The sequence below is a fragment of the Podarcis filfolensis genome (genome assembly GCF_964270895.1).
Source record: "Podarcis filfolensis genome assembly, chromosome: 1".
Taxonomy (NCBI): Eukaryota; Metazoa; Chordata; class Lepidosauria; order Squamata; family Lacertidae; genus Podarcis; species Podarcis filfolensis.
In genome coordinates, this window is record NC_139604.1 from 46,066,449 (window position 1) to 46,092,737 (window position 26,289).

At 38.9% G+C, this 26,289-nt stretch overlaps 1 protein-coding gene across 3 annotated transcripts in view; it reads right to left on the reverse strand.

Moving 5' to 3' along the window:
* The window catches only part of SLC49A4 (solute carrier family 49 member 4), a 67,324-nt gene that overhangs the window by 29,567 nt on the left and 11,468 nt on the right, over positions 1–26,289 (reverse strand). For all 3 annotated transcript variants that reach the window (XM_083585648.1, XM_083585646.1, XM_083585647.1), the window contains exons 2-6: positions 24,648–24,741; positions 13,859–14,121; positions 9,810–9,939; positions 3,011–3,119; positions 2,393–2,460 (exon numbers count right to left, since the gene is read on the reverse strand). In XM_083585648.1, the coding sequence (XP_083441774.1) occupies positions 2,393–2,460; positions 3,011–3,119; positions 9,810–9,939; positions 13,859–14,121; positions 24,648–24,741 (664 nt within the window). The remainder of the gene's footprint in view (positions 1–2,392; positions 2,461–3,010; positions 3,120–9,809; positions 9,940–13,858; positions 14,122–24,647; positions 24,742–26,289) is intronic.

A 26,289-nucleotide genomic window follows, 5' to 3' on the forward strand; every position in this document is an offset into this window, starting at 1 on the left:
CAATTTAAGAGCACCTTCATCTTTAGGAGCCAGGTGAAAACGTTCCTCTTCAACCAGGCCTTTGGCTGATTAATACTCCACAGCCTTTAAGCTACTTATTTGTGTTTTTATGCTGCATTTTTATGTTGTGAACCGCCCTGAGATCCTTTGGTGACAGGCGGTATATAAATCCAATAAATAAATAGCTCAGATGAAGCAAGAAACTGAAGTTTGTTATTGCTATGCCCAACCCCAATCCAGAAAACAGAATCCACAGGGGACAAACTGGACCTCCAGCTGTCTGAAGACTGGGAGAAGCAGATGAGATTTCCTTCCGTCAGTACTGAAGATCCTTAGAATTGAAATGGAGCCTCTACAGAATCCTGTTGAGGGGCCCTTAGAGTCAGAGTGCCATAAGCCCCTAGTAGAGTCTGAGGGAGAGGCTGAGATATCCCTCCTCACCTTGAGTACAGGTGCCTAAATATTCAAGTCCAGACAACAGGTGCACAACTAAGTAGGTGCCCAAAAGTCACAGAGCAACTCAAGAGTAAACCCCTTTTTAGGAGTAAAGGTATTCCTTGGAATAAAGGGCTCTTAGAATGCCCTCAAACACCAGCCTGGGATTAGGCTCAGCCTGGTAGGCCAGACTTTATCAGCCCCTTCTTTGAGCTAGACTCCTTGACTTCTTTTGCCTAGACTGAATCTCCTCTGTTCCTGACACTGAATTAAGTTTTCAAATTAGGCTGAATACTTGTGAATCACCCTGGTTGTCTCTGCATGTCTTCTTTGGCAATCTCCTTGGATTCTAGGGCTTGGGCCCACCCACAGTCCACACCTGTTAAGGCAGGACAGTTACAAACCAGTATGGGAAGCTTCAAATCTGTTTTGAGTGAAGGAGGGAGAATACAAGAACCTAAGGCTCACCACAATACATTCTGGGCACAAACCCCCAAGGATTTTTCTAATGTTCAAATATGGCCAATCTAATCTTGGCAACAGATTTCACTCTCTAATTAAGTCTGTTCAACTTCATTTCTAAATTAAGTTTCCAGAAACATGTAAAAATAAGCAATGGCTGTTGAATAGGAGGAGATACTAAAAAAGATTCCAGAGGTGAGAGAGCAGAACTCGTGACAGCCATGGGATTTAAGACACAGAACAGCAACCCAAAATGTGCCAACATCCATTCAATAACAGTAATCTCCTATATCATGTTAAAAACTATTTCCAAGCTTCTATAGACGCTTTTAAATACTGGGAAGCTCCTTCTTCTGCTCATAAATTATATTGTGCTCTTAAACTGAGCTTGGAAGGCCATCCTCTTCTAGTCATAAGATGATGCTAGTGCATATCTGCTGACTCAGACCTATTATGTAAAATCTTGACCTTTTGTAGTAGATTAATTTTTAAAACATAAAACTTGCTTTCAGTCTCAGAATACTCTTTTAATGTCTTTTGTAACTGCTACGAAATCATTTTCGAACTCCACAGCAATAGAAGTATTTTTGTGGAGCCCAATTCCACAAGGGCTGGGAGGACAAAGCCTTATACAGGGTGCAGGACCTGATAATATGGGGGAGCCCCATCTCAAAAGAACTTGTGGATTTGAAGCACCAGTGGCTTCAAGAGACTCAATTCTTAAGCCTTATAAGCAGACTCTAAAGGCAAGGGGATAATAGAATCAGAGGATTGTAGACCTGGAACGGACTACAAGGGTCAACTAGTCCACCCCCAGCAATGCAGGAATCTTTTGCACAGTGTAGGGCTCAAAACGATGACCCTGAGATTAAGAGTCTCTACCAACTGAGCTAGATGCTCTACCAATCCCCCCCACCATAGTAAGGATAACAAAATATGATACCAAACCAGCATCAAACCACAGTGTAATATTTGGGTTTGTTATCTCTGAGCAGTTAATAAATCAGAGAACTTGTAAATTAACTGCACCTCGTAAGCCCTACTTTTCTTCTCTCAAACAAAAAACCTCAACATGACATCAGAGCTATCAAATTTCTCTAACTATTCTGTTGAGGAATCCATCACATCTGTAATGGAGGAGCTGAAAGCAAACAGGTAGGAAAACTCCACTGATGGTTCCTTGATTATTTTACCTAAGTGGTTCTTTCCACCTTTGGATGGAGTGGATAGGGAGCACTTGTCAAACACAATAATATGAACTGCTCAGTTTGATGACTGAGCAAATGGAATTTCCAGCAGTCACTGCCTAAAAAGATCATGAAACACACAAATTGCTATGCTAGAAGATGAACCTATTTCCCCCCCACAGAAAAGCATTTCTTCTTTTACAATTGTCATAGATGACAGGAAATGATCCTGAGGGGTATTGTTTCAGTATAACTAAAAGACAATTGCAATGAAGAAAAATAAAATGAAGTAAGACTGTGATACTTACCTTGCCAGTGCTATGCCAACAATACAACCTCCTACAATAGACCAAAATCCAATCCAACCTGCATCCACCTAGAAAAGATTTAAGAGTGAACAACACTGTTATTTCAAGCACAGTAACGGAGATAGTATTTACTATAAACAAATACCCACTAGAATTCAGAGGTACAGCACTCTGAAGTTCTATGTCACCTTTGACAGACCTATTCTCCATTCATTTGTCTAATCCCCCTTTCAAAGTCATCTAAGACAATGACAGTCACCATTTCTTGTGGCAGCAAATAGCATAAATTAATTTTGTGATGTTTGATTAAATATCTGCTTTTGTCTAATTCAAATCTATTGCCAATCAGTTTCACTTGATAATATTTCCCTCCTAGATTTCTAAATAAATGTTAATACACACATTTCAAAAGACACCAGTGTTATCCTTTTTCCTTAGCCTCTGTTATCTGAAAATGTTTTCAGCATCTATTTCAACTCCAACCCATTGGCACTTTTACTACAAAAGCAGGACATAGTCTCCAGTGCATCCTGCTTGGTTGGTTCAGTTACCAGTAACAAAACCAGTATTTTGCCTATGATGCGTAAGCTAAGCTAAACAATATACACATATACATACTTGGCTTATGTCCTTTGGGGATAATATCAAGTCTAGAACACCAGACCATCCCGAGAAAACACCCAATGGTATAGCATAGGCTAGAGCAATCATCAGAAACCGTGGGTTGCTGAAAGGAAAGTAATAATTAGGAACAATTTTGCCAGTGTAAGATTATCAAGTTGTTCTGTTTTAACTTTGTCGACTTCACTGTGCATGTCACCTAGAGAAAACTTCTTAGGAAACTCAGAAATGGAATTAAATCAATAACTAAATCTAAATAGCACCATATATAAACTCTGAAGGCTTACCAAAGGTCAAGTACCTCTGCAGTCACATAACTATTGCAAGAAGTCACAGCTTGTGGATGGAATTCTCTCATGTTCAGATGTTGTTAACACATATTTTAGAGGGAAATTTGTAGCAGGACAAATATTGAGGGACGCTAAAGAGTTGAAAGGAATTGCTTTGTCTTGTCTTATAAGCCTGATTCATTCGGGGGGGGGGGGGGGACAAGCTGAAACAGTATGGTGGAAAAACTACAAGGGCACCTCATCCCCACAAAATAATCTTCAATGTAACCCATGTGTTCCACTTCAGTGTCACATGGAGACGGAGTTTGTTTGGCTTCTCCCTCAAAAAGAAAAAAAGGAAAAAAAAGAGGAACTTTGTGTGATTGGACCATTCACAGATGTGCTTATTAGGCTGAGGGAAAGAATATTCTTACAGTCACTTGCTCAGTAGTGCCTCCAGCTGAATGTATGAGGCAGGGCAAACTGTATAGGTTGGGTTTTTTTATTCATCCAGTGCTACTGGGGCCCTGCATTTACTTTAATGTGCTTTCACTTTGTAGAACACTAATATATGAATTGCGTTAAGCTGATTTGCCAGGAGGCTAAGCGAGTAGATAGCACAATGTTGTGGCAGGAATTTAGGCAAGATCTCTTTTTAGTCTCCTCCAAGTATATGACTGAACAATCAAAGAAGCAGCTGCTAATAAGGTGTTTTCCTACTGTACTTCACACTGCTGTTACTAAGCTCTTCTTTCTGGCACATTTTAAAAGCATTAATTATGTTCCAGCGTGATCTGTAGGACATGCTTCTGCTTCAGACTTTCCTTGCCTTCAACATTGTTATTATTTTTATTAAACTGCCTTGAGTGCTAACGTTTGTTAGACAACAAGAATCAGCTCATTAAGTGCCAAAAGGAAAATATTTTAGTAACAAATAATATTTTTCAACTTTATTTGTTGCTTTTACTATTCAGACACACCTCAGTCCCTCAATTACACACCAGCATGAAAAACAAACAGAAACTCAGAAACTGGCTTCTGCCTGCAGCTCCATTTGCATTTCCACCCCATTAGACTCCTATCAATAGCAGGGAACATGGCTATAGAGCTGGTAGATTGTGGTGTTGGGAGCGATCCCTGATCCATAGCAACATGGAGCCCCAAATTATGGATATTATTTTTGCAGCATGAGCTACAGGATATCTAGCTTAAAATCAAAATATAACTGAGGACCAATCCTAAATCATGCTGAAGGTTGTCTGCAGTTACATTTTCTCCCCTCACTGCTTCGATTGCTGCTTAATTCTACAGAATTAGCTCCAACTTGGGTGGAATGGTAAGAGCTGAACTGCTATTCCTAAAAACAGCCAATGAGGTAAAATGCAATATACATGTAAACACTTGAAACATCTGCTTAATTGCACTCTTCTCTTTTTCTTTAGCTATTTGTTTACCAAATAGTAAACAGAGGAAGTGATTTTTTGCCAAGTGCACTCCATTCATCCATCAAAGAACAACATCTGTGTGTTTACTACACATGTGACAAACTTGGCTCGAAGACACACAGTTGTTGAGTTGGGTACCTGGCCAAACAGCAAACTACCTGGTAGAGTGCGCTATACAGAAAACTCTTCAACCTTTTCAAATATGTAATGCCTGTGCCCTACTGAAACCATGAGAGGAAGAAAGAAGCACAGCTTCACTTACATCAGACGATAACTAATATGATATGCTGAAATGGCAAACAAAATCCTGTACAAATGTGCCTCTCCGAATCTCTATTTTTGCCTAGCAACATAGTGATTTACACATGGTCTACAGAACAAGGAGAACAATCTCAAAAATTGGCAGTATTCAAATAAATCTATAGAAATTATTCACTTGAAAGCCTTTGGAAGGGGGAAGGGAAGAAGAAAGGAATTTGGAAACAGTGACTACCATTTCCATTAAGACAGAGAGACAACTCCAATAAGCTGTGCTAAGGGATTCAGCGTTTTCCCCCTCTTAAAAACAATTCACCTTCACTGCACACTAAAGGTGAAGCTGTGAAAGCTGTATCATCATCACCTTGTCAAGTAAGCAAGAGCTGACAGAAAAGCCCCAAAGAAACAACTTTACTGTAAATGAAGGGAACAACAAGCTGTTATCTGTTTAGAAAGAAGTATATGCTTCTCAACTGTTTCCATTTGAAAACTGCAGGGAAGCATACAGTTTTACCGTCCATGATTTACTAAAGGCATGGCCCGTAAATCAGTATTATGTTCTGTATTAAGAATTTGTCTTTTCTCTGTTAAGTACAGTAGCATGGGTCAGCAGGTCAGATGGGGACTGTTGCTCTTGCAGCAGGGCTCCATTTTGTGGAAGCTGACTTGTTGGTGTGGAAGCGTCGTTTTGTACACATGCTTTATTTGAGCAGAACAGAACTGTCAGCTTCCACAAAACAGAGCCCTACTGCAAGAGCAACAGTTAATTTTTCAAAAATCCTTAAACAAAAGTAATGACCCAAGCAAAATTTCACAGAAATGACATGATCAGCTGTTGCAAACCCCAGATTTTATCATCACCTATATGCTAATTTCCTTCTAAAGAACTGTTTCAATGCAATTTACACATAATGCAGCTATGGCATTCTCTTTACAGCCCTGCTTTCAAATTTCTTCTCACATGTAGCAATGAGATGGAAACACCTTTTGATTCTGCACCATGCACCAAGCCATTTATTCTGACATAAAAGGCATTATAAATATAGTCTTCACCAAATGCTCATGTTGGTTTTCTTATTAATAAGGGAATGGAAGACTTATCGTGTTCTCATGCCTTTCCATTCTCTGCTTAACCTTTTCAAAATTACTAACATGTCCGTTGAGATGGCAGAATTATTTAAACTATTAGGATTCCTTCTTTCTTCCCACACCTCATATACTAAACCTGCTGTCATTTATAGCATCAGTATTTTGCAATGCAATCGATCTCTGCTGCATTTAGTTAGGTTTAAAACTATTTTAGGTACAGAAAAGGTAGAAGATCCATTCTAGGCATAAGAGAAATGGTTCACAGAGCTGGAAAAAAATTGGTCATTTGTATAACCAGTAAATGATGTTGGCAATGATCCTGCCACTATTTAGTAGCAGCTATATACCAAGACTGAATTGAGATGCCACATGATATAACTATTAAATAAGGAAAAAAATTACCAAATTGAATCTTCTCCAATGTAAAGCTTTAGAATATAATTTATAATCTATTTGTTTAAAATGCACACAAACACAAACACATGATACCAACCTACTGAAAGCTACAGCCAGTCATTTTTCTCTCAAGTGATTAAAATAAAAGTAATATTTAGAAGTAATATTTGAAGAAATTTAACAACTAACTCCCTCTTCTCCCCATACCCACTAATCTGCCCCAAAGGGTTGGAAGAATCCCCAGAGCAGATCTGGAGTATATGCAAGGGGAGCAGAGGGAGGGAAAGTTTCACTCATGGAATGCTCACAGAACCATTCCATGTACACAGTTACTTAGCTGGATGCAATCCTGCACAAAGAAATAAATACTAAGGCTTAGTAGTCATATACTTCTAGCTTCCTGCTTCTTAAGCAAGAAATAATTCACTCTGCTACAACCAATTATAAAATAAGCTACTTACTCTAGACAAAAATGATTAAACACCTTCCATTAATAGCTATGATAAACAGCCTCATCCATTCTGGGTGAACAGCACCAAGCCTGCAGCTCCACCTGTGCAGCATCACAAGTCATGCTTCAGCAAAGTGTTTGAAGACACTACAATGGTGGGCCAATGCAAACACAGCAGAAGAATCAGAGGTGATGCTAGTGGTGGGGGGACACAATGGAGTGGGGACCACCTACGGTACATAACAAGAACCCAATATGATCCTTGAACCAGTTATTGTGAACGCAAGACTCCACTCAGAAAACAAGGAAACCAAAACACATACCATTTATTTAATATCCTTCTCTGAGAGGAAATTTGACTCTCTATAGGGTTTCTCCTTTTGCTGCTTGTCTTTATTGTTTTATTACATAGTTTTAGTAGTACTTACTGAATTAATATTTTATGTAAGTTAGGGCTAGGGAACCATATACCAGATATGATTGCCCAACCAGGACTGTCAATAACCAGAGATGATGGTAGCTAGCCCAAGAACATCTGGTGGGCCTTCAGGTTCCCCAGCCTTGATGTAAACTACTCTGTGACATTTATCTGAAAAGTGGCAGATAAATACGGTAGGCAAACAAGCATGAGCTGACACAGCTAATGAAATTGTACACTGATCACACAACACGGACCTCAATGTTGATGCACACTTCAGCACAAATATTACAAATAGAAAAGAAAGGACACTGAATAGGATGCACAGAGGACGAATCGCCAACACCAACACGCCAGTTTGCACTGAAGCAAGGATGGAACAGCAGCAGCGTATTGCTGATATCCAAAAAAACAACACTGCATATTCCTAAACGAGCTTACACAACACAACACGCAGCTCAATGCGAATCACTTACTGACCAGTAACTACAATAGTTCAAGAGAAAAACTTCTGCACTATTCATTCATTGTCTAAATTCTAAATAACAATGCCGTGATTAAACCTGACCAGTATACACTCTGATAGCACATGAAGAATTCTGAAGGCAACAGCTTTTGAGATTATTACATTTGCACAGCATACACAATTTGCATACTAGGCACTATCTGTATTTATTTATTTCATTTATATATGGAGCTCAAGGTGGTGTAGATGCTTCTCCTCCCCATTTTACCCTCACAATTCTCCCAAAACCATTTAAAACATCCGTCCAGTGACAGGTTAGTTACACACAGACACATCTACTCAAGAGACAAAAAATTAAGAAGAAGCATTTGGAAGGTCAGGAAAATATAGTGTACAAGGTAAATGAAAGAGTAAGTTCCAAGGGCTTCTTAAAAGGGAAACAGCCAACAAAGAATTAGTCTGCTCTTACATTATTAATCGTGACCAGCATTTCAAATTACAGCCTCATAGACAGAAATATATTCAGTATGTAAGTATAGGAGTGTATTCTTTTTTCTTTAAAAAGCTGGTAAAATTGAGCTTTTGTAGTTCTCCATTCAACTTTACAGGGATCTCAGATTCAGCGTTTAGAATATTATGAACAAGCATCCATTTTATTAACATAGCTCCCAGATGGAGCCCTGTCAATAGGCATTTTATATTCCACCTGCAGATCCAGCTGTTATTCAGGTTTTTATTTGACAGTAACATTTTTACAACACAGCCCGCAGGCAGACAAGGAGGCTGGCTCTCAGGTGACAGCAGCAAAAATGGTGCCAAGTGTCCTAAATGGAAATTGATACTTTATATATATAAAACAGTATCTTGCATACTCCTCAGTTTCTACTGACTGGCTAATTCCATTTTGGGACCCAAAAAATATAAGCCACAATTAACAGAGGAATTAGGGGCTCTTCTTCTCTGTCCTTGCAGTACTCAAGTTCTCTGGGAAGAAGAATTTGAGAGATTATCTTCTCTTGAGTTTCCAAGGCGTGTCAGGGAACGATGAGAATATAAATGAGGAATCATGTATTAGTGTATAGCAAGGGCGTATGGCATAATTTTGTGAGCATGTAGAAAAAGCATAGAACACAGGTTTGTCTGCAAAAGAAGGTTCCCCGAGAAGCTCTGTTTTTGCCTTAAGAAAGAGTAAACTTGTAGAGATTATTTCCAAAGGTATATTTGAAAGTTTAGGTTAAGTAGAGAATAAACAGGAATTATTAAGTCTTATGGGGGAATCACTCTGTTCATTGGTGCGCTACCCAAAGGAGAAAGGATCACCCCCCATGTTTTTATCTCTCTACCCAGTCTCTGTTTCCTCTTGTCAATCTGCTTATATAAGGAGGGCAGAACAGTCATCAATACTAAGTAACAGATACATTTTGCTACCCACTCAATTCACACTCAGAAAATAACACTTGACTCCTCATGGTTTGCTCAGCAGACCACCTTCAAGTTAACTTCTCTAGAAGTAAAGAACTATAGAAATGATCCCTGAATGTATTTCCCTACAGTTTTAGAAAAACTTTTTAAAACAACAAATGCTGCATAGTTCATTTTCCTTGCACAATCTAGGCTTGACTGGTAAGGTGCAAGTCCAACACTAGTAAGGAGACTTCATTTTGCTTCGATGAAGATACACAAAATCCTCACTAAAAATAGAGAACTGATTCAGCTTCTTAGTCAACATGAACAAACTAATCTGTTTCACTGGCTTTTAAAATGCCTTTCTGTTATAATGTCATTTTGTTGTACCAAAGTAATTGTTGAGACTGCGTAATTTCAAAATTGTGGAAGACTGCAGCCTGGAAAAGCAGTATGTATTGTAGCTTACAATACAACACATTACAATACATATTGTAACTTAATATTGTAGCTTACAATATTATTTTAAAACCCACAAACATTATAAAAAGGGCAGGAGTGCCATGACCTCCTGTACCAAGCTAGCCAAAGTATACATACCTTAATAGCCTACAAAAACTTCTTCTGTAGCTGAGCCTCTGGCTAGCTGCAGCTACACTGGGTGGAAATGGAGGACGTGATGGGAAGTAGGCAAGGGCTGCAGAGAATATCAAGGCCACAAAGCCAAATTCTAAGGGAATACAAAGGGAAAAACAAACCGTTATGGTAGATGCTGCTGCTGCTATCATCATCATCATCCTATTATTATCCTATTATCATTTCATATGAAACACCTCAAAGCACTCAACAATATCAGCAATGCAAATACATGTGCAAAACCAAAGCAATTCAAATTTGGTTCAGATACACTGGAATAACAGATCTTAGCTCAAATCGCTTCTGGAAAATCTTTGTCCACAGGTGCAAAAAAACAAACAAGAAGAGGCAATAGGGACTCCACCTTACTGATGTGCAACAGGAATGGAATATGAATATTCACAGAATATACGATTTGATCCACACATTGATTAAAAAGTGAACCCTGGTGCACAGAAACAGCAGAGAATATGACATACGTGTACGTGTGTGTGTGTGTGTGTATACACACATATACACATACATACATACATACACAGATCTGAATATCTAACTAAATACAAGGAATGAACAGACACACACAGTACTCTTTGCTCACAGGGTCCACTCTCTCTGTTGTTCCGGCCAGTCCCAGTATTATAAGACCAGGCACCTGAGACAGGTTTTAAAGGACAACCGCCACTGCAAAGTTTTGATCTTTCCCTTGGCTAAGAGATGTAGAATGCCTCAACTTTAAAGGACAGGCAACTAGGACACCATCAACCCCACCACCACCACCTAATGTTATTCCTTCACTGAGTAATTGCTATTTCACCCCAGGCCATGTAGACAAGTGGCAAATTGCAATCTCCGAGTTAAATATATAAACTGCAGCTTTACTGGGACAATGTAGGGGAAGAGCTTTTAGCAATCTAAACTCCTACATAAATTCTCAGTAGAATTTTAGGAGTATAAGATTAATTGCAAAAGCACTGTGTAGTACTAGAAAGCAACAAGGGGCAGGGGAAGTGACTGAAATGGAAAGTGCAGGAAAACCATTTCAGGTGAAAAGCGCAACAGGAAGGAAGATTCCTGTCCAAAATGCTATGTGAGCATCTGAAGGAACAACAAAAGTATGGGGTTCATAGCAGCCTAATATGCTATTTGGAGTCCATCCATGGCTTTAAATTTAAGCTTCAAATAGGGTTCCAATACTAGCACAGAAGTAATTAAATCTAAGAATAGAGTCTGAAAGCATGTGTCAGCAGAAGGGACAAACCATGTAGGGATGAAGCAGAGGAGGTCAGAACATATGAAAAACGAAGGCAATAGTCATGGCATTATTCACTAAAGTTGAATCCAAACAGAAGACCAGACAGAAGTGGCACCTAGTCGGTATCCTGTATCTGACAAATTAAAAGTCCTTGATGCTTCAAAAGGAAGCATGTGCAACAGAAAACCACAGAAGTACCTCCCAGTTCCTGGTGTTCACTTTTAGCATCCCATGTTCAAAAATGTAGGAGCAACCTGATCAAGAGAACTATGGTACAAATCGCATAGCTTTTCCAACGCAGAGTTTTATACAAAGTCACATCAATGAAGAAACAATGATTCAACTCTAATGTTTTCAGTAAAACCAGCAAGCAGGTCTACATAAATTCATTCAGCTTTATTCAGCTGCACCTGCCTAGTGGCAGCCAAATTAATCTCAAGCATCCATTTACAAGAACATACAACATTTGGCCCAACTGCCTTCCCTGCCCAATTGTAATATATAAGGTTGTCCCAATGCCCTATAAATATTGGCTTCTTTACACTAAAGAATCAATAACCATAATCCAAAAAGCTAAAAGAAAAACCGTTCTGTGATAAGGCAACACATTCTGAAAAAGCCAGTATCATCACTCACCAAAAAACCCCAAACTCGTTCCCCTTTTTTCCAGTTTCTAGTTTTGTATGGGCTGAATCCAGTGTTACAGCTCTACCCACACAACAGACCAACACAATAAACTTCCTATTCCTCTTCTGTTTTTTTCCAGCCTCCCACACATACCCAAATTATTTCCAGAGCGTTGGGACACCCTACAGAGCAGATTTTGGAGATGTGCAGGGAAGGAAAGGAAACAGAACCCTGCTTCACAAGCATAACTACAGCAGCATTATTATTATACATTCTCTCTAGTGGCAAATATGGCCTGGGTCTGTAGTCATTGTTTTATTGTTTATCTACTCTGAATTTTTTGTTGTATTTTAAATTTCTGTTTATGTGATAATATCTAGCCCTGATAGCATGTTCTGATAGAGGGCAGATTAGGAATTTTAAAAATACAACCAACCAACCAATCAATCAATCAAGTGAGACTACATTGGCGGGCACCAGTTGCTATTTCAGAAGTTTTCATATTGATTTTAATGTATATGTTTTATTCACCATGCTGCTGTTTTGTTGTTTTATACCAGCTGAGTTACACTTAATATATTGTTGGTTTATTTTGTTTGTCTGATGCTTATATTTTGTTCCCTATCTTTTGGGAGCTTGGTTCAGAAAAGGACTGATAAATATTTAAATAAAATACAATATACCGGTATGGAAAGTATTCACAACAGCTGAAAGTTTACACTGCCCGGCCGGCCTGCAAAATTAGTTTGTCATTTTTAGCTATACTACATTGGTGCTGTGGGCAGTTAGTGTCCTGGCCCTCACTGCCAAAGGCTTTAATGATCAAATCAGATCGATATGTAAGGCAAACAACAAATTAAAAGGTCCAGTAGGTACACAAGAAGTGAGAATGCATTTTAAGCAGTTCCCAGCTATGGAAACGAATGGAAGTCAAAGTTTTCCTCTTGAAAAACCAACTACTTTTATATTCCTTGATTACTTGTAACTTTCCAGCTAACAACTAATATAAACACATGCCTAACAGATACATTTTAATCTTTCTGCATTAACACAACACTCCAGCCATTTCCTCTCCAGTCAACATGAGTGAGTGAGTGAGTGAATGAATGAATGAATATTTATTATTACAGCTAAACAGCCAGCATACCTCCAGTCAGCATCTGCTTGTTAATATGAACTTGTTACGGGGGCGGGGGGGGGGAGCTACAATCTGCGGACTACTTTTCCTTTGTGTTCCTTTTCAATCCCAGCCTAGACTTGCTACCACCCTTGCATCACATTCATATATAAGGGAAATGTCTTCTTAGTGGCTGCCCTGGAGGTCTGTGGCTGCCTGCCTTTAGAAATACATCAGAGGCAAAGCAATTTCTGCCTAGTGGAGCCAAAATGGAACAAATTGTGCTCAATTATTGACCCCTGGAAGATAGCTGTGAACACTGACACCAAAACAAATTAAGTTTGAATTGGCCATTCACAGTTGTTTATTAAAGATTTTATTTTGCATTTCTTCTTAAATCCAAGATCAAAGCAATTCTTCTTTTCATGATCAGGATCCTAAAATTCTGCTAAACGCTGCTCACAATGTAATTCCTGAAAAAGTTGCATGACCAATGTATTCGGAGACAGCATTTTGAATTTCGTGAAAATCAGTTTAAGGCATTTGTGTTTGGGCTAAAATAAATGATGGGGCCTAACACAACTATTTACTGTGATAAAGCAGTTCCCTACCATTTTTATGTAGACAAAAATCTACATAAAAATAAAAATATTTTGAAGGTAACTTAAAAATGATTTACAGAGGAAAGCAGTTAATTCTGGACTTTACTGACTCATGAAAAACTGTTATTGAAAAAAGCAGAACTAAACCATCTCATGAAATGTTTGCTGGAGGAACTGTCTGGCTTGGGAAGTCTGAAAGAGGTATTACCTCTGGAATGACTGGCGATATTCAAGGCAACAGTAAGCTCAACAGCTACACACCCCACAACCAGTGTTTGGCTCCTACGATTAAGGGCACATCATTCTAGAGCTCACAGTCATGGAGATTTATTTTCAGATGAGTCACTAGAGGGCACCAGCAAACTCCTAATGGATGCACATTATGAAATTAAGTGTGAAATTACTTCTGCGATACCTGCGTATAACACAGCCTCAATGCGGTCTTTGATATGCTCCGGGCTGCTTCCAGGTGCAACTGTGGATGTGCCATTCGGTCCTGGAACCACGAAGGGTCCTACTAAAAAAGCGCATGCTCCACCAAGGTAACCAATCAATGATGCAACAGCTGTGGCGGTGGCACGCTCATCTGGTGAAAACCATGTAGTGGAGAGGAATGGAGCAGCGCTAGTGACAGTAGGGCCTGCCAATCCATTCAACAGCTGTCCTCCGTGGATCAGCCTAGGGAGAAAGCACAACACAAGACATTTACTGGCCAGGCACAAAGCTACCACTGTGGGTGGGGGTCAGTTTCTCCCTTCATACCACACTTGGAGACAATTGTGAGACACTGTCGCTGCTGCTGAGCATTTCCAAGACATGGAATGAAAGCAGAATCTGCCTCTTCCTTTGCCCCAAATCCTCTCCACATGCCAGATGAGTCAGGTGAAGGAGTGGGGTCAATGTCAACTATGACTAATTAGTTACTAATATTGGTAAAATTCTAAGAGATTAAATTTGTTTACCAAACAGATTATGGTACCAATATTTTAAAGTTAATTGGGTTAGATTGGTTGATTTGGTGCAGTCTCCTTGATACATAAGTAATTTCTCAGCAGGCTAAAAACATTCTGTAATACAAACTGAGAAGAGTTAGATTTTCCTATACTCCTTTTTCTAAAATGCAACTTGAAATGCAATGGCATTTGTCAATCTTAACTAATGACATTCAGTGGGGAAACTTATATATGCTGGTAAGAAGCTGTTGTATTATTTGGGTTCTCTCAAATAAACCCAGCAGCCTTCACACAAAGAAGTCAAAATACTGTTTATGAAGAGGCAGCAGTCCTTGGGGTATGGAAAGTCTAGGCAACTTTGTTATTTCTGCATATGTCATTCGTACTTCAATAATTGCAGGAGGAGGAGGGGGAGACACATGCCAACTTTTTGGTAAAAATACTGAACTGTCAAAAAAAGATTGCATAGCTGCTATTAAATCTCTCCCAGCACTGAATCCGTTTAGAATTTAGAGAACAGAAAATCTGACAGAACATTAAGGTTTTATGATGTAATGTTTAAGTACAGGGAACTGTCAGGGGTGTGTGTTCTTTAAGTTTGATGAACATGTCAATTCCTTTTTATTTATTATTTGGGGGGGGGGACATTAAGGTAATCAAGGATTTCACAACAAAACTTAAAAAAAGATATCAGAGGAGAAAGGGTGGGAATCTATCATTATGCTGTGACATACATACTGAAGGCTAAGAGTTCTGTTGTAAACTAAGATTACCGTATTTTTCGCTCTATAAGACGCACCAGACCACAAGACACACCTAGTTTTTGGAGGAGGAAAACAAGAAAAAAATATATTCTGAATCTCAGAAGACAGAACAGCAAGAGGGATCGCTGCGCAGTGAAAGCAGCAATCCCTCTTGCTGTTCTGGCTTCTGGGATAGCTGCGCAGCCTGCATTCGCCCCATAAGACGCACACACATTTCCCCTTACTTTTTAGGAGGGAAAAAGTGAGTCCTATAGAGCAAAAAATATGGTAATAACTTTGCACAATTATACAATCTAAGGCCTTTGATATACAATTCCAGAGGCCATACAATCTCTCCAGCCTTGTTGTCACTGAAATAACATGCCAATGCAGTGTTAGGCAGCCATATGCTCCTTCTTGGCAATACGCAAAACTAAACTCCCAAACACTTAGCAAATAATTAACAATGACCATACTTTTGCAGGGACAGATATACTGGTCTGCTTCCAATGTAGTCAATTATCTCCTCTCTAATGTAAATTCCCAAGAAGATTAACAATGTACAGTAGAATTCATTATCTGCTCTATATTGAGGTGGATTGAAAGACATTCCATCAAACAAATGTATGCATTTCAGTAATCATTTATAGAAACAAAACATAAATTAGCCAAATCACTTCGGACTGAAATCTGGAATTGCTCTGTTATTTTGTACTAGGGAAATCTGTTACGAAGAAACCACCTCAAATACTGCCGCACACATTGGGATAGTGAAAAGAGAACTCAGATTGCGTTGTATGTGCAAACTGGAATCACAGCATGATGGGTGCATGAAGCTGTATTATCCAGTTTATGCAAGCTGCAAACGTAATTTTCACTGACACTATGTATAAACAAAAGAGAGAAAGGGTTACATATGGGGAAAACAGCAGATTGTAAAGTTCCAAAGCCTTCCATCAAAACATTATAATCAACAAAGACAATGAGAATGACATGCCGAAGAGCCTCAATTGTCACTGTTTCCACAATGTTAAATAATAAGGTACGTGACTGCTTAACATAGTAACAAATAGAAAAGGCAGACACTTTGAGAAGATGACAGTTGTGCAGCAAGTCACTCTCTCTCTCTCTCTGATTAGAAAGGGGGCGGGAGGAAGTAAGAGGGAAGTAATAAAAGAAAGTTGCTGCTTCTACCAAGTGGACTGTTGTCAGAAACCCAAAACAGAACTTGCTGCCCTCCCCCCCCCGCCCCGGCCATGCATCATCTCAGCCATGCTACGGTCAACATATTGCTGCCTCTAAAAGCACTAGGTCTCCCTCTCTCCCTCCCAAATATGTTTTGCTGTCTAAAGTGGAACACCAAACGTTTTCCCTGCTTAAATCCTCTCTCATCTACCCTTGTGGCTACAGCATGAAATAGACATGGTATTTAAATGCAGGAGTTTCATACTTAATTCTACTCAACACATACATTAGTTCATTTCACTGGACCAAACTAGTTGCCCCTTTTAACAGCCTTTACTGATTTTGTGATTGATTAAATGATTCCAAGGCATTTAATGACTTGTACAACCCTGGCTTTAAAATGCAATGACCCTGTTGTACTCACAACTAGAGTGGCCCAAGGATGCTAAGAGTGGAAACTGCGACACCATTACCTGTACTGAAATATCTTCATTAGTTTCTCAGTTAGTTTCTGAACTCAATTAAAAGAGCCGGCATTAACCTATTAAAAGCCCTACACAGGGTTTGGTACCAATATATTTATTGGAGTGCTTTCTCTCATACAAGTTTTATGTAGTTTTTCAATTTCATTGTTCCGCAAGGGAAAATGACAATAAAGATATCGTATCGTATCGTATCGTAAGTCTGCCTGCTCACTAAGATCATCATCTAAGGTTCTCCTCCAGATACCCTGCCTTCTGACGTGCAGCAGATGGTGACTGGCGTTTTTTGGTACTGCTTTCGTGCCTTTGGAAGATTGCTTGGTACCAGATGAGAATTCCCTTCCCCACAATGCTTTTTAATGACATATTGCTGTTGTTTCCTTTTATTCTCTTATACTGTCTGTTAGCTGACCTGGTAATTCTTGGACCTTGAAGGTGCAAGATAAAAACTGAATTTGTAAATAAGTATATATAGGGCTGCCATCTGCTGGATTGCCAAATAATGCTTTTGGCACAGATATTTTGCAGGCATGCATGATGATGAGGAGATTGGAAGCAGGGTTCATTCCACCCTGAAAGATCAGCTTGCTCTGCCAAAAGACCAGCTCCATCACATGCCTCCTACCTCTGAGCTGTTCCAATACCAGCTGGTCATTATAAGAACTACTATTTAAGAATTGGTGTCAAAATTTGCTTTTTTCTCTATCCCCTCCCTGTCCCTTTTGCCTAAAGAGCAGGAACAAAACAAACAAACAAACATCTTGAAATATGTGGAGCTCAATCCTACGCAGCTTATTCAGAAGTAAGTCCTGCTAAGTTCAGTGGGCCTTACTTTTGGTAAAATGGTACGGGATTGCAGCCTTAGATTCCCAGTTTCTACACTCTGTCTGAAGCAGCCCCCCAAGTTAGCTCTTCACCTCGGGGTGTGTAACAATTCCCAGTGGGTAATTTAGCAGATCCATTATTCAAGTTGTGTGACATGGAGGATCATTTTGAAAAGCAAAGTAATTTTTAGCAGTAGTAAATAAAATAAATTTTATTATTACGGTCACAGACCAGTTCTGGAGCACTAGTAAGCATTTTTCCCCCACTTGTTTTGCAGCTTTGTCTTATTATATTTTCCTTCACTCTATAAAAGTGGACGCCATGGAGGGATGTATAAGCTAGGTGATAAGTCAGTAACCTAATTATGATGTTAGCGGCTCTTAGCCCGACCTCGGCCGGGGAGGGCAGGATACAAATAAATTATTGTTATTATTATTATTAATTCACTTTGGAAGAGGTTTGAAGTAAACATTCCCAACCACCGACAATCTGTCCTCCTCATTTCCCAGCATTTACTGCCTTTATACATTCCAAATACCAAAACCAGAAGCCTTGTTGAAATCTCTCTACCACATACTTGTATTAATTCACTGATTTATGAACTCTGTCAGAATTAAGCCACTTTTCATTGGGGTTTTTTGTGTATCTCCACCTTATCTTCCTAGAGACGGACAGATAGGAGATACCCACGATATGGTTCAATGTATGGAGTAATCTACTACTATTCTAGAAGACAAATTTGTAGCAGCTAATATAGCTGACAGAAAAATATGAACACAACAGTATCAGTGCATTTTGCTTTTTTTATGGTGTCTTGTTATCACTGCAGCAGATTTCAGCCTGAAAGGACTATCGGAACTCTTTCTTACAAACCATCATCTGTTCTAAAAATTGCTCTGAGATTAGAAACATTTGTTCCTGTTATTTCCCCATTTTCTTCTTGTTTCTGTTATCCAGAAGGAGCAAAGAGCAACTGCATTTTCCCTCACTGCCTAATACTGTAATTTAAGTTTGATTCTGTAATGCAAGATGTCTTTGGTATGAAAGATGAGAAGAGCAAGACAATTTTGTTCCACACTTGGACCGATAGGAAAGCATTTTTAAGACTGGCTAAGGTAAGAGATGTATTTTGATCGATTTCTATACTCTGTGCTTAGGTTTATACATTACTTTTCCAATATTCAGCTAATTATTTTCAGGTACCCAGCAACATAGTGAACTCTGAGAGTTCAATCTAAGAGTATGAAGCTTTTCCTAACAAGCCTGAAACCAAAACTATGAAAGAAAATAAGAAGAACATTTCAACAGAGGGGGTTATGAAATAATCAATTACTTATCCTTTGCCTCAAGTCTAAAGTTTGTGAAAGCCAAACTAGAACACCTGATTTTTTGATTTTTTAAAAATAAGCTTTGTGGCCAAATCAAAAACTTGAAGTTAGAATTAATTTGCATTAACTTTCCTTTGAGCTAGTAATTGGGCAAGCACATTTACCTTCAAAAGGGGAACTGCTGTGACTGTGTTTAAATGAAAACAGAAAACAGTTCTGCTCTCCTTAACACAATCCAACTGCAAAAAGACAAGGTCAATGTAAAATCCTCAATGGTGAGTTTACAAACATGAAAATAATTATTTCATATTCCATGTGTCATATATACTATGTACCAGTGTTAAGAAAGCATTCCTATATTCTGTATATAGGCCAAATGCAACGTTAAAAAAAGGGTTCACTCCTTAGATGAATCAACCACATGTATTTTAGCAACTTCCTCTTCGGTGGCCAAACATTTGTAACCAAACATAAATACATAAAGATTACAGTGTGTAGCACCCCAAAGGGGGGGTCTCTTTAAAATCAGTATGTTATAAAATATTATCACTCACCAATGCCCCTCTAAATCTGTTTCTAGAAGATTCCCCAACCATTTGGAGCAGATTTAGGAGCAGGAGCTGCAGCTGGAGAGGGGAGAAATTGCTATCAATTGCTTCCCCTCCTTTCACTAACAGAATCTCTCCATCTGCAGATAGACCCAATGGATACGACCCAATGAGCATATTTAGCTACTGCACAAACTAGCAAACAAGACTACTGGAACTAAATCCCACTAAAGAATCAAACAAGCTTTTCAAAGTATTGGTGAATATAATATATATGAAAATGGATGACATAAAACTACCCCCTCTTTTGAAAAACATAATATTAATCCAATAGTAATCCAATCTGGGGGTTGCCAGCACATGGACAAGGGTCAGGCTATCTCGGTCCAGAGATGGCCATATATTCACATGTAGCTGAAAAATAAAGGGTTTGTTTGTTTTTGCAGAAACTAGCATTTCCACCCACTGATATTTATGTAGAAGTGTCTTGTTCTATACAGATCCATACAAATAGATGTGCTGCCAAATTATCATTGCTAAATGATATATTTGTACTGCAAAGGTTTTCCGCTTGCTAAATCTGTATTTAGCTTGTATATCTGGCTTCATTTTCAATGTTATGTAATCACCTAATACAATATGGGTAACGTACGAATGATTTTGCTTAATAATACTACTAAAAATAAAATAAGACACATCTCAGGGAGAAAGCAGAGAAATAAGTGAAGCTGATAGGCTCTTCTAATAAAGACACTGTCTGTGGCTTGATATAGGAACTGCTCCTAGCTAGAAAAGAAAGAGCAAATATGAAAGCATCCAACATGAGTCTGGAGTAGTTTTGACTCTGAACTTGGCTAGATCCTCTCACTCATCTTTGGGGTCTGTTTGTTTCTTGCTGCTATTGTTTTAAAGAAAAGTATAAGGATTCTGAAACACAATGGACTTCCATTTTTGATTAAATGGAGCGGGGGTGGGGGGTGGGGAATCTCATTATTGTGAAACTTTTTTTTACTGAAAGCCTGCCAAGCAAGAGTCAAAAATTTGCAATGAAATGAACACTGCAATACCAAGCCAAGACAATGGCATCTCTGTCAGACATCCTGACAGTTTAAAGGCAACAATATAACGATGCAGCAAGACCCCTGACAGTACATCGACAAATTCTCTCAGATCGTCACATCATAATGCTGTGTTATTGCACAGCCATCACAGCTGTCAGACACTTGAGAATGTTTCGTCGGTCAAAGTTTGAAATAGAGGAGCAAACAGAATTGAAGCTTGCAAGGAACATGTTAAAAAAACAAGAAGAAGAAAACAAAAACAACCCGTTTCAACATGATGGTTTTCTTCCATAAAGCCACACTTTAAAAAAAAGCAGCACACAAAACAAATAGACATAGTGAGGTTGTAGGCCAAGCCTGCCCCAACCTGGTACTCTCCAAAATGTTTTGGTGTATAACTCATTACTGACCGCTGGCCATGCTGGCTGGGGCTTATGGGGTCTCACAAAATCAGGAAAGCACCAGGCTGCAGAAGGCTGGTATGGGCTCTTACTCTGATACTAACCAGATGCAGCAAAGAGAATTAGCAGTGAATGATTTCTCATCGATGGCACGAGCGGACTAATGAATCCAATTGTAGCCATTAAAAGATAAAATGGCTGCATTCAGACATAATAAGAATAGGCCTAGCTTCCCACCCAGGCTTCCACACTTCCCTCTCCTGACACAGCTGCAAGGAAAAGATTGGAAGCTTCCGCTTCATTTTAAGTTATCTGCAATTTCTTCTGGTTAATATTAACTATGGTTAGTGGAAAAGCAAGCCACCTTCATAAACTACGGTTTGAAATTGGATGGAAAAACAGCTGGGGGAAAAACAACGGATTTCCATTGACCAGTGAAACCCCAACAATAACACGGCTATCCATGCCTGAAGACAAGAGCACTCTACAGCTGAGCCATCTGGTTCTTCCTCTCCTCCCTCTCCAAGCTTACTAAATTTTGATGCATTTTTCAGCGAACCAAATTCAATCCGAATTGACAAAAAGAAATAATTAGCTGTGTTTCATAATAGTAATGTCTACATAGCTGAGGACCTTATTGGAAGCGCTTGAAACAGTTATTGCATCTGCTGAGATTGTTGTGTCAGTGTGCTGTGGAAGATAGTGCCACAGTTTGCAGATACACTGGGCATTTAGCAAAATAAATCAGAGTTGTGGAAGAGTGGTTCCAAGTGTGGTAGAATCTGAATACAGAAGAGCAGTATTCCTAAGAAACAACAGGACAAATACAGGATAAATACAGACTGTGAGTAACATTGTGTGTACACCGCTTCTCAGATCAGTGGTTGGGAGTGCATTGGATGCAAAGCAAATGGGGGTGTATAGACAACTCTTGTCTAACTCTTTGGAGTGGTAAGACTAGTTAAAATGGCCAAAATATTGAGAACTCTCACACTCCCAACATAATCAAAGGCACAGAGTAAGATCTTTCCAAGAATTTTTTGTCACGGAGAACTGTGACTGAGCCAGAAACCCACCACCCAAAGGGCACATCCTAAATTACCAGGTCTAAATCTTAAATTGCATGACTTCTGCAAGAACAATCAATTCATTAGGACTTCTCAAGCTGGATCAAATGGCCTGTTTAAAATTTGGTCCAACTACTAAGCACTCTTGCCTAATGGCCCCCCCTTACAAATCCCATTACAAAATAGCTTCCCTTGAAGGTTTATTACTCATTGCTAAGTATATATATGCTGGCGGGCCAACAGTTTCCTTTCCTCACAGGAACTTGGCATGTGAACAGGGTTTTTTTGCCAATTGTTTTATTGATTTTTATATGAGGGAAAGTGACCCAATGCACTGCATGCTGCCCACAAATAATAAAATTATTAATACTTTGAACTTCAGTGGGTATGTTGGTCCCAACTTCAAAGTGCTTTAAAAACAAAATTAATTAAATCTCACACTGCAGCTCAACCCTAAAACAATCAATAGGTCATTAAGACATTATTGTTTTATACTAAGCTGCTTATTTCACTCAGAAAGATGACAAATGCTTGGCAAATATCCATAAAAAAGATGATCCTGCCCTCGGATAATACTTTATGTTCCTTTTGTAGGTAAATACAATCAAGCTAAGTGCACTATTCTTTCTAAATGACCTTGTTAAGAACACAAAACTTATTCAGATCCTAACCAAGCCCAAAAGCTCAAGTTATAAGTTCAGATATTTTTGAAGGAGACTTGAGGGGGAAAGGAATGTAACTGTAAACATAGCATAAACTTCATAATACTCAATAACACATAAGACACAGCATCATTTCTTTTGAAAGCCTACTGTAAGCATTAAAGGAATAACTAATGTTCACATTTTTAGTTTCACAGAGCTATCACAATTTATATATTTTCAAAAGGGTCAAAACCAAACCACAGCGGTGAGACATGTTGAATGATTGACACACAGAATGCACATTCTGGCTCTGTAGATTCACTACAAAGAGGGAGGGGAAGCTCTGCAGATATAGAGTGAATAATTGTACTGATAGTAAGGCAGAAGGGAAATAAATGACAATATAATATGCTTATAGAATCAGAGATAGAAGTAATTCCCTACAAAATGCAATTCTGGAAAACACACATTAATTTCCCCCCAAAATAAATAAGTTTTGTTTATATTATTGGATGCAACACACATGTGGATTTGCTGTATATCCAGCACTATAAACAAAGCTAATTCATTTTGCAAAAAGGTCTGGAAAGAAAATGGTAGAGGGAGTATACAGAGGGCAGAAAATTGCACCATCTGTCAAGTCCCTGCTTGCTGGAAGCCCTTCCAATATCCTACTTGGTTTCTATGCCTTGCACAAAAGTTACCTGACAATTTTTTTTAAATAAACAGAGTCATGGAAAGCTACTTTTTAAAAGAAGTTGAAATGTTAACCTTTTAGAAAGGACGCATGAGGAGTAACCTAGAATGTAGGACACAACTAGTGTTGTGGCTACAACTACAGCCATAGCTATGTCTCTTTTGAGTTGCCTTGCGAAACGTAGAGCTCTGCCCTTGAGCAGTTCCCCATCAGACTCTCGCAAACCACTTGAAAATTGCGAGGAGTTGTGGTGGACTATTTAATAAACTTTTTTTGTTCTATAAATAAAAGCACATACATATCGCATATTTGAGCAAACACCATCTAGCCTTTCTAATGTGATGTGCCCCTTTCCTTGTGAGCAAGGTTCTACGTTCCACTTTGGACGTAAGCTGATTTTACTATATCAGATTAATATTTTTTTTTGCAGAATTTTCAAATATCCCATTTTCAAACTATCCTGCACAGATAAACACTACATTGTTGTTGTTGTTGTTATTTACTGTTTTTGAGTCTGGGTGAGTTTGATATTGGCAGTGACAATGGTGGAAGTGAGTCTCATGAATATAGAATCAGTTCTACTATAACCAGGGGTATGATCTGGGCACCACAAGGCAATTACAATCTGATTTAGGATTTTTTTCCTGCTCTAGACACTTTGGAGTCAGAAAATATATTTTAATGGTCCTCACACATGCAAAGCTACATATTCACTCTTTTGTTGTGTTTAAACCATGACAAATTCCTTCAAGTTTTATTTCGATTGCTGGTGAACCACAGTATTGTGGGCATGACCTAACAGCTTGCAAAAATAGAGCATCCGAGGCAGAAGGTGGTTAAGAGGCCAGTCTTCATAACCCTATTAAAATCTCAGAATATCTGGTGGTCAGGAAAGGGGGTGGTCCATATCTAGAAGGTAGCACATGGGGGGGGGATGTCTCTCCGCTCCTGTGTGCTACATACAGTACTGTATCTCGCAAATTATCTTATTCAGCCCTAAGGGAAAAAATGCCATTAGAATGGTTTTATGGGATTTTTCTCATGTAGCCTTCCATGGCAGAAAACTAGATTTAAACTGCAGAAAATGTCTTCAACTAGGTTACTTCAACATCTTCCAACTGCTACCGGTTATCGCAATGGGTATGCGTCACCAGATATGCTTTAGCTACACTACAGTCTTCACAATAAAACCCTTGTATCCTATTGAGACAAGATAATTTGGAAGGGTCCCCCTCCCCACCCACTAAAGAACAAATAATAAACCTCTCACCATTTCCTTGTTTCTTGGTCTGATACAGGAACACATCTCAGGCCAGCTCCTACCACCATGAGGGATGATGTCAGCAACATAGTTACCCTGAGGCCTAAATGGAAAAGAATAACAATTTTACAAGGAAAACACAGGCGTATCCAAACATGTGACATAAAAAGTAGCAATTACAAAAGCAATCCTCCTTTTGAGGAAGTGCATCTTACAGGATATGTAAAACAAACACAGACAGATATTAACAGAGTAAGAACTTTTAAAAACAGTGCTAATGTTTGCATGCTTAACTAAAATTTCAGCTGGCACTTCGATCCAGACTTAAACACCCAAGACACCTAAATAAACAGACTTCTCCAATCATTTTGAAAGAGAGGGCAGCTCTACATAGGCATGTCTTCTACACAGAGATGTTACTGAAAGCGAGGGGGAAGCTGTGGTAAGGGGTCAGAGCTCTGTATGCACATCAGACCTCCCACAGCTGCAAGGAATTACTGGACAGGTAATTCGCGTGCCAAATCTGAATGGTTTATCTAGTCTCATGTATAAAAGGGAGAAGTGGATGCGTATCATTTCCTTTTCTGAAACAGTTAACGTTTTCCCTTCCTGTTTGTTTTCAAAGTGGAGTCTTAAATCTAATCCTGAAATAAATATGGCTTCTACATTGGAAGAATTTGCTTATTTGCAATACTGCAAAAAAAGCAGCAAAGACTGCAGTGTTCAGGTCCAATTGCCAGTTGCTGCATCCAGCATTTTTAAAATACTACATTGGCATTTAATGGATTTTTATATCTTCTCTACATGTGTGCTATTGAAGAATAACATGTGGTTGGATAAAGATCTTTATTAAGACTGCTTTAACTTCATATGAATAAATATACTAATATATTCCTTATGACAGAATTCCTGTTGCTGATCCAGAGAGTGGATACATACACACTGTAGCAGATACAGATCCCAGACAACAGGGAACAAAGTATTAGGAATGGAGCCCAATATTAAGCCCTCAAGAAAAAGTATTTATATGTTTCGGCCAGTTTTGAGTTTTGCAGAATGTTCTATTGCCATAAATCAAGAGATTTCTTCTTCCTCAGAGGAATCACTTGTTTAATACTACATGTTTTTCTTCTGAATATTCTGTTGGCTGTTTTAGGTTGAGTTCACACATAGTCTCCATTACCAATTTATTACTAGCAAAATGCCTTTCATGAAACTGACTGTGTGGAATGTAAGAGGTAAGAATGCGAAGCTCCCTTGAGAGTCCCGAGTCCCATGATGCTGGGAACTGATTTTTATAGATGCAGTACACAATTAACTTATTTATTATATTTAATGTTGAGTTCACATGATAAAAATGTGAGAATGGTTGCCAGCTCACCATTGACAAGCACATATTTTTCCTGCAAGACCTCCTACCAGACTTCACACTGCTCAGACTTCACACGGATTGAAGTACTGAAAAGTGACAATATGCCTCACAGCTTTGCAATCCTTTTTAGAGACAGTGCAATGCCTTGCACCTTACCCCTCTCCCTTCTCTAAGCACAGAAGAGATATTGCAAGCTTCACATTGAATAAGTGAAATCTCTTGTTACTTTTTGAGCCTCTCAGAAGACTCAGAAGGCTGGTTCTTGTAGTGCAGCACTCA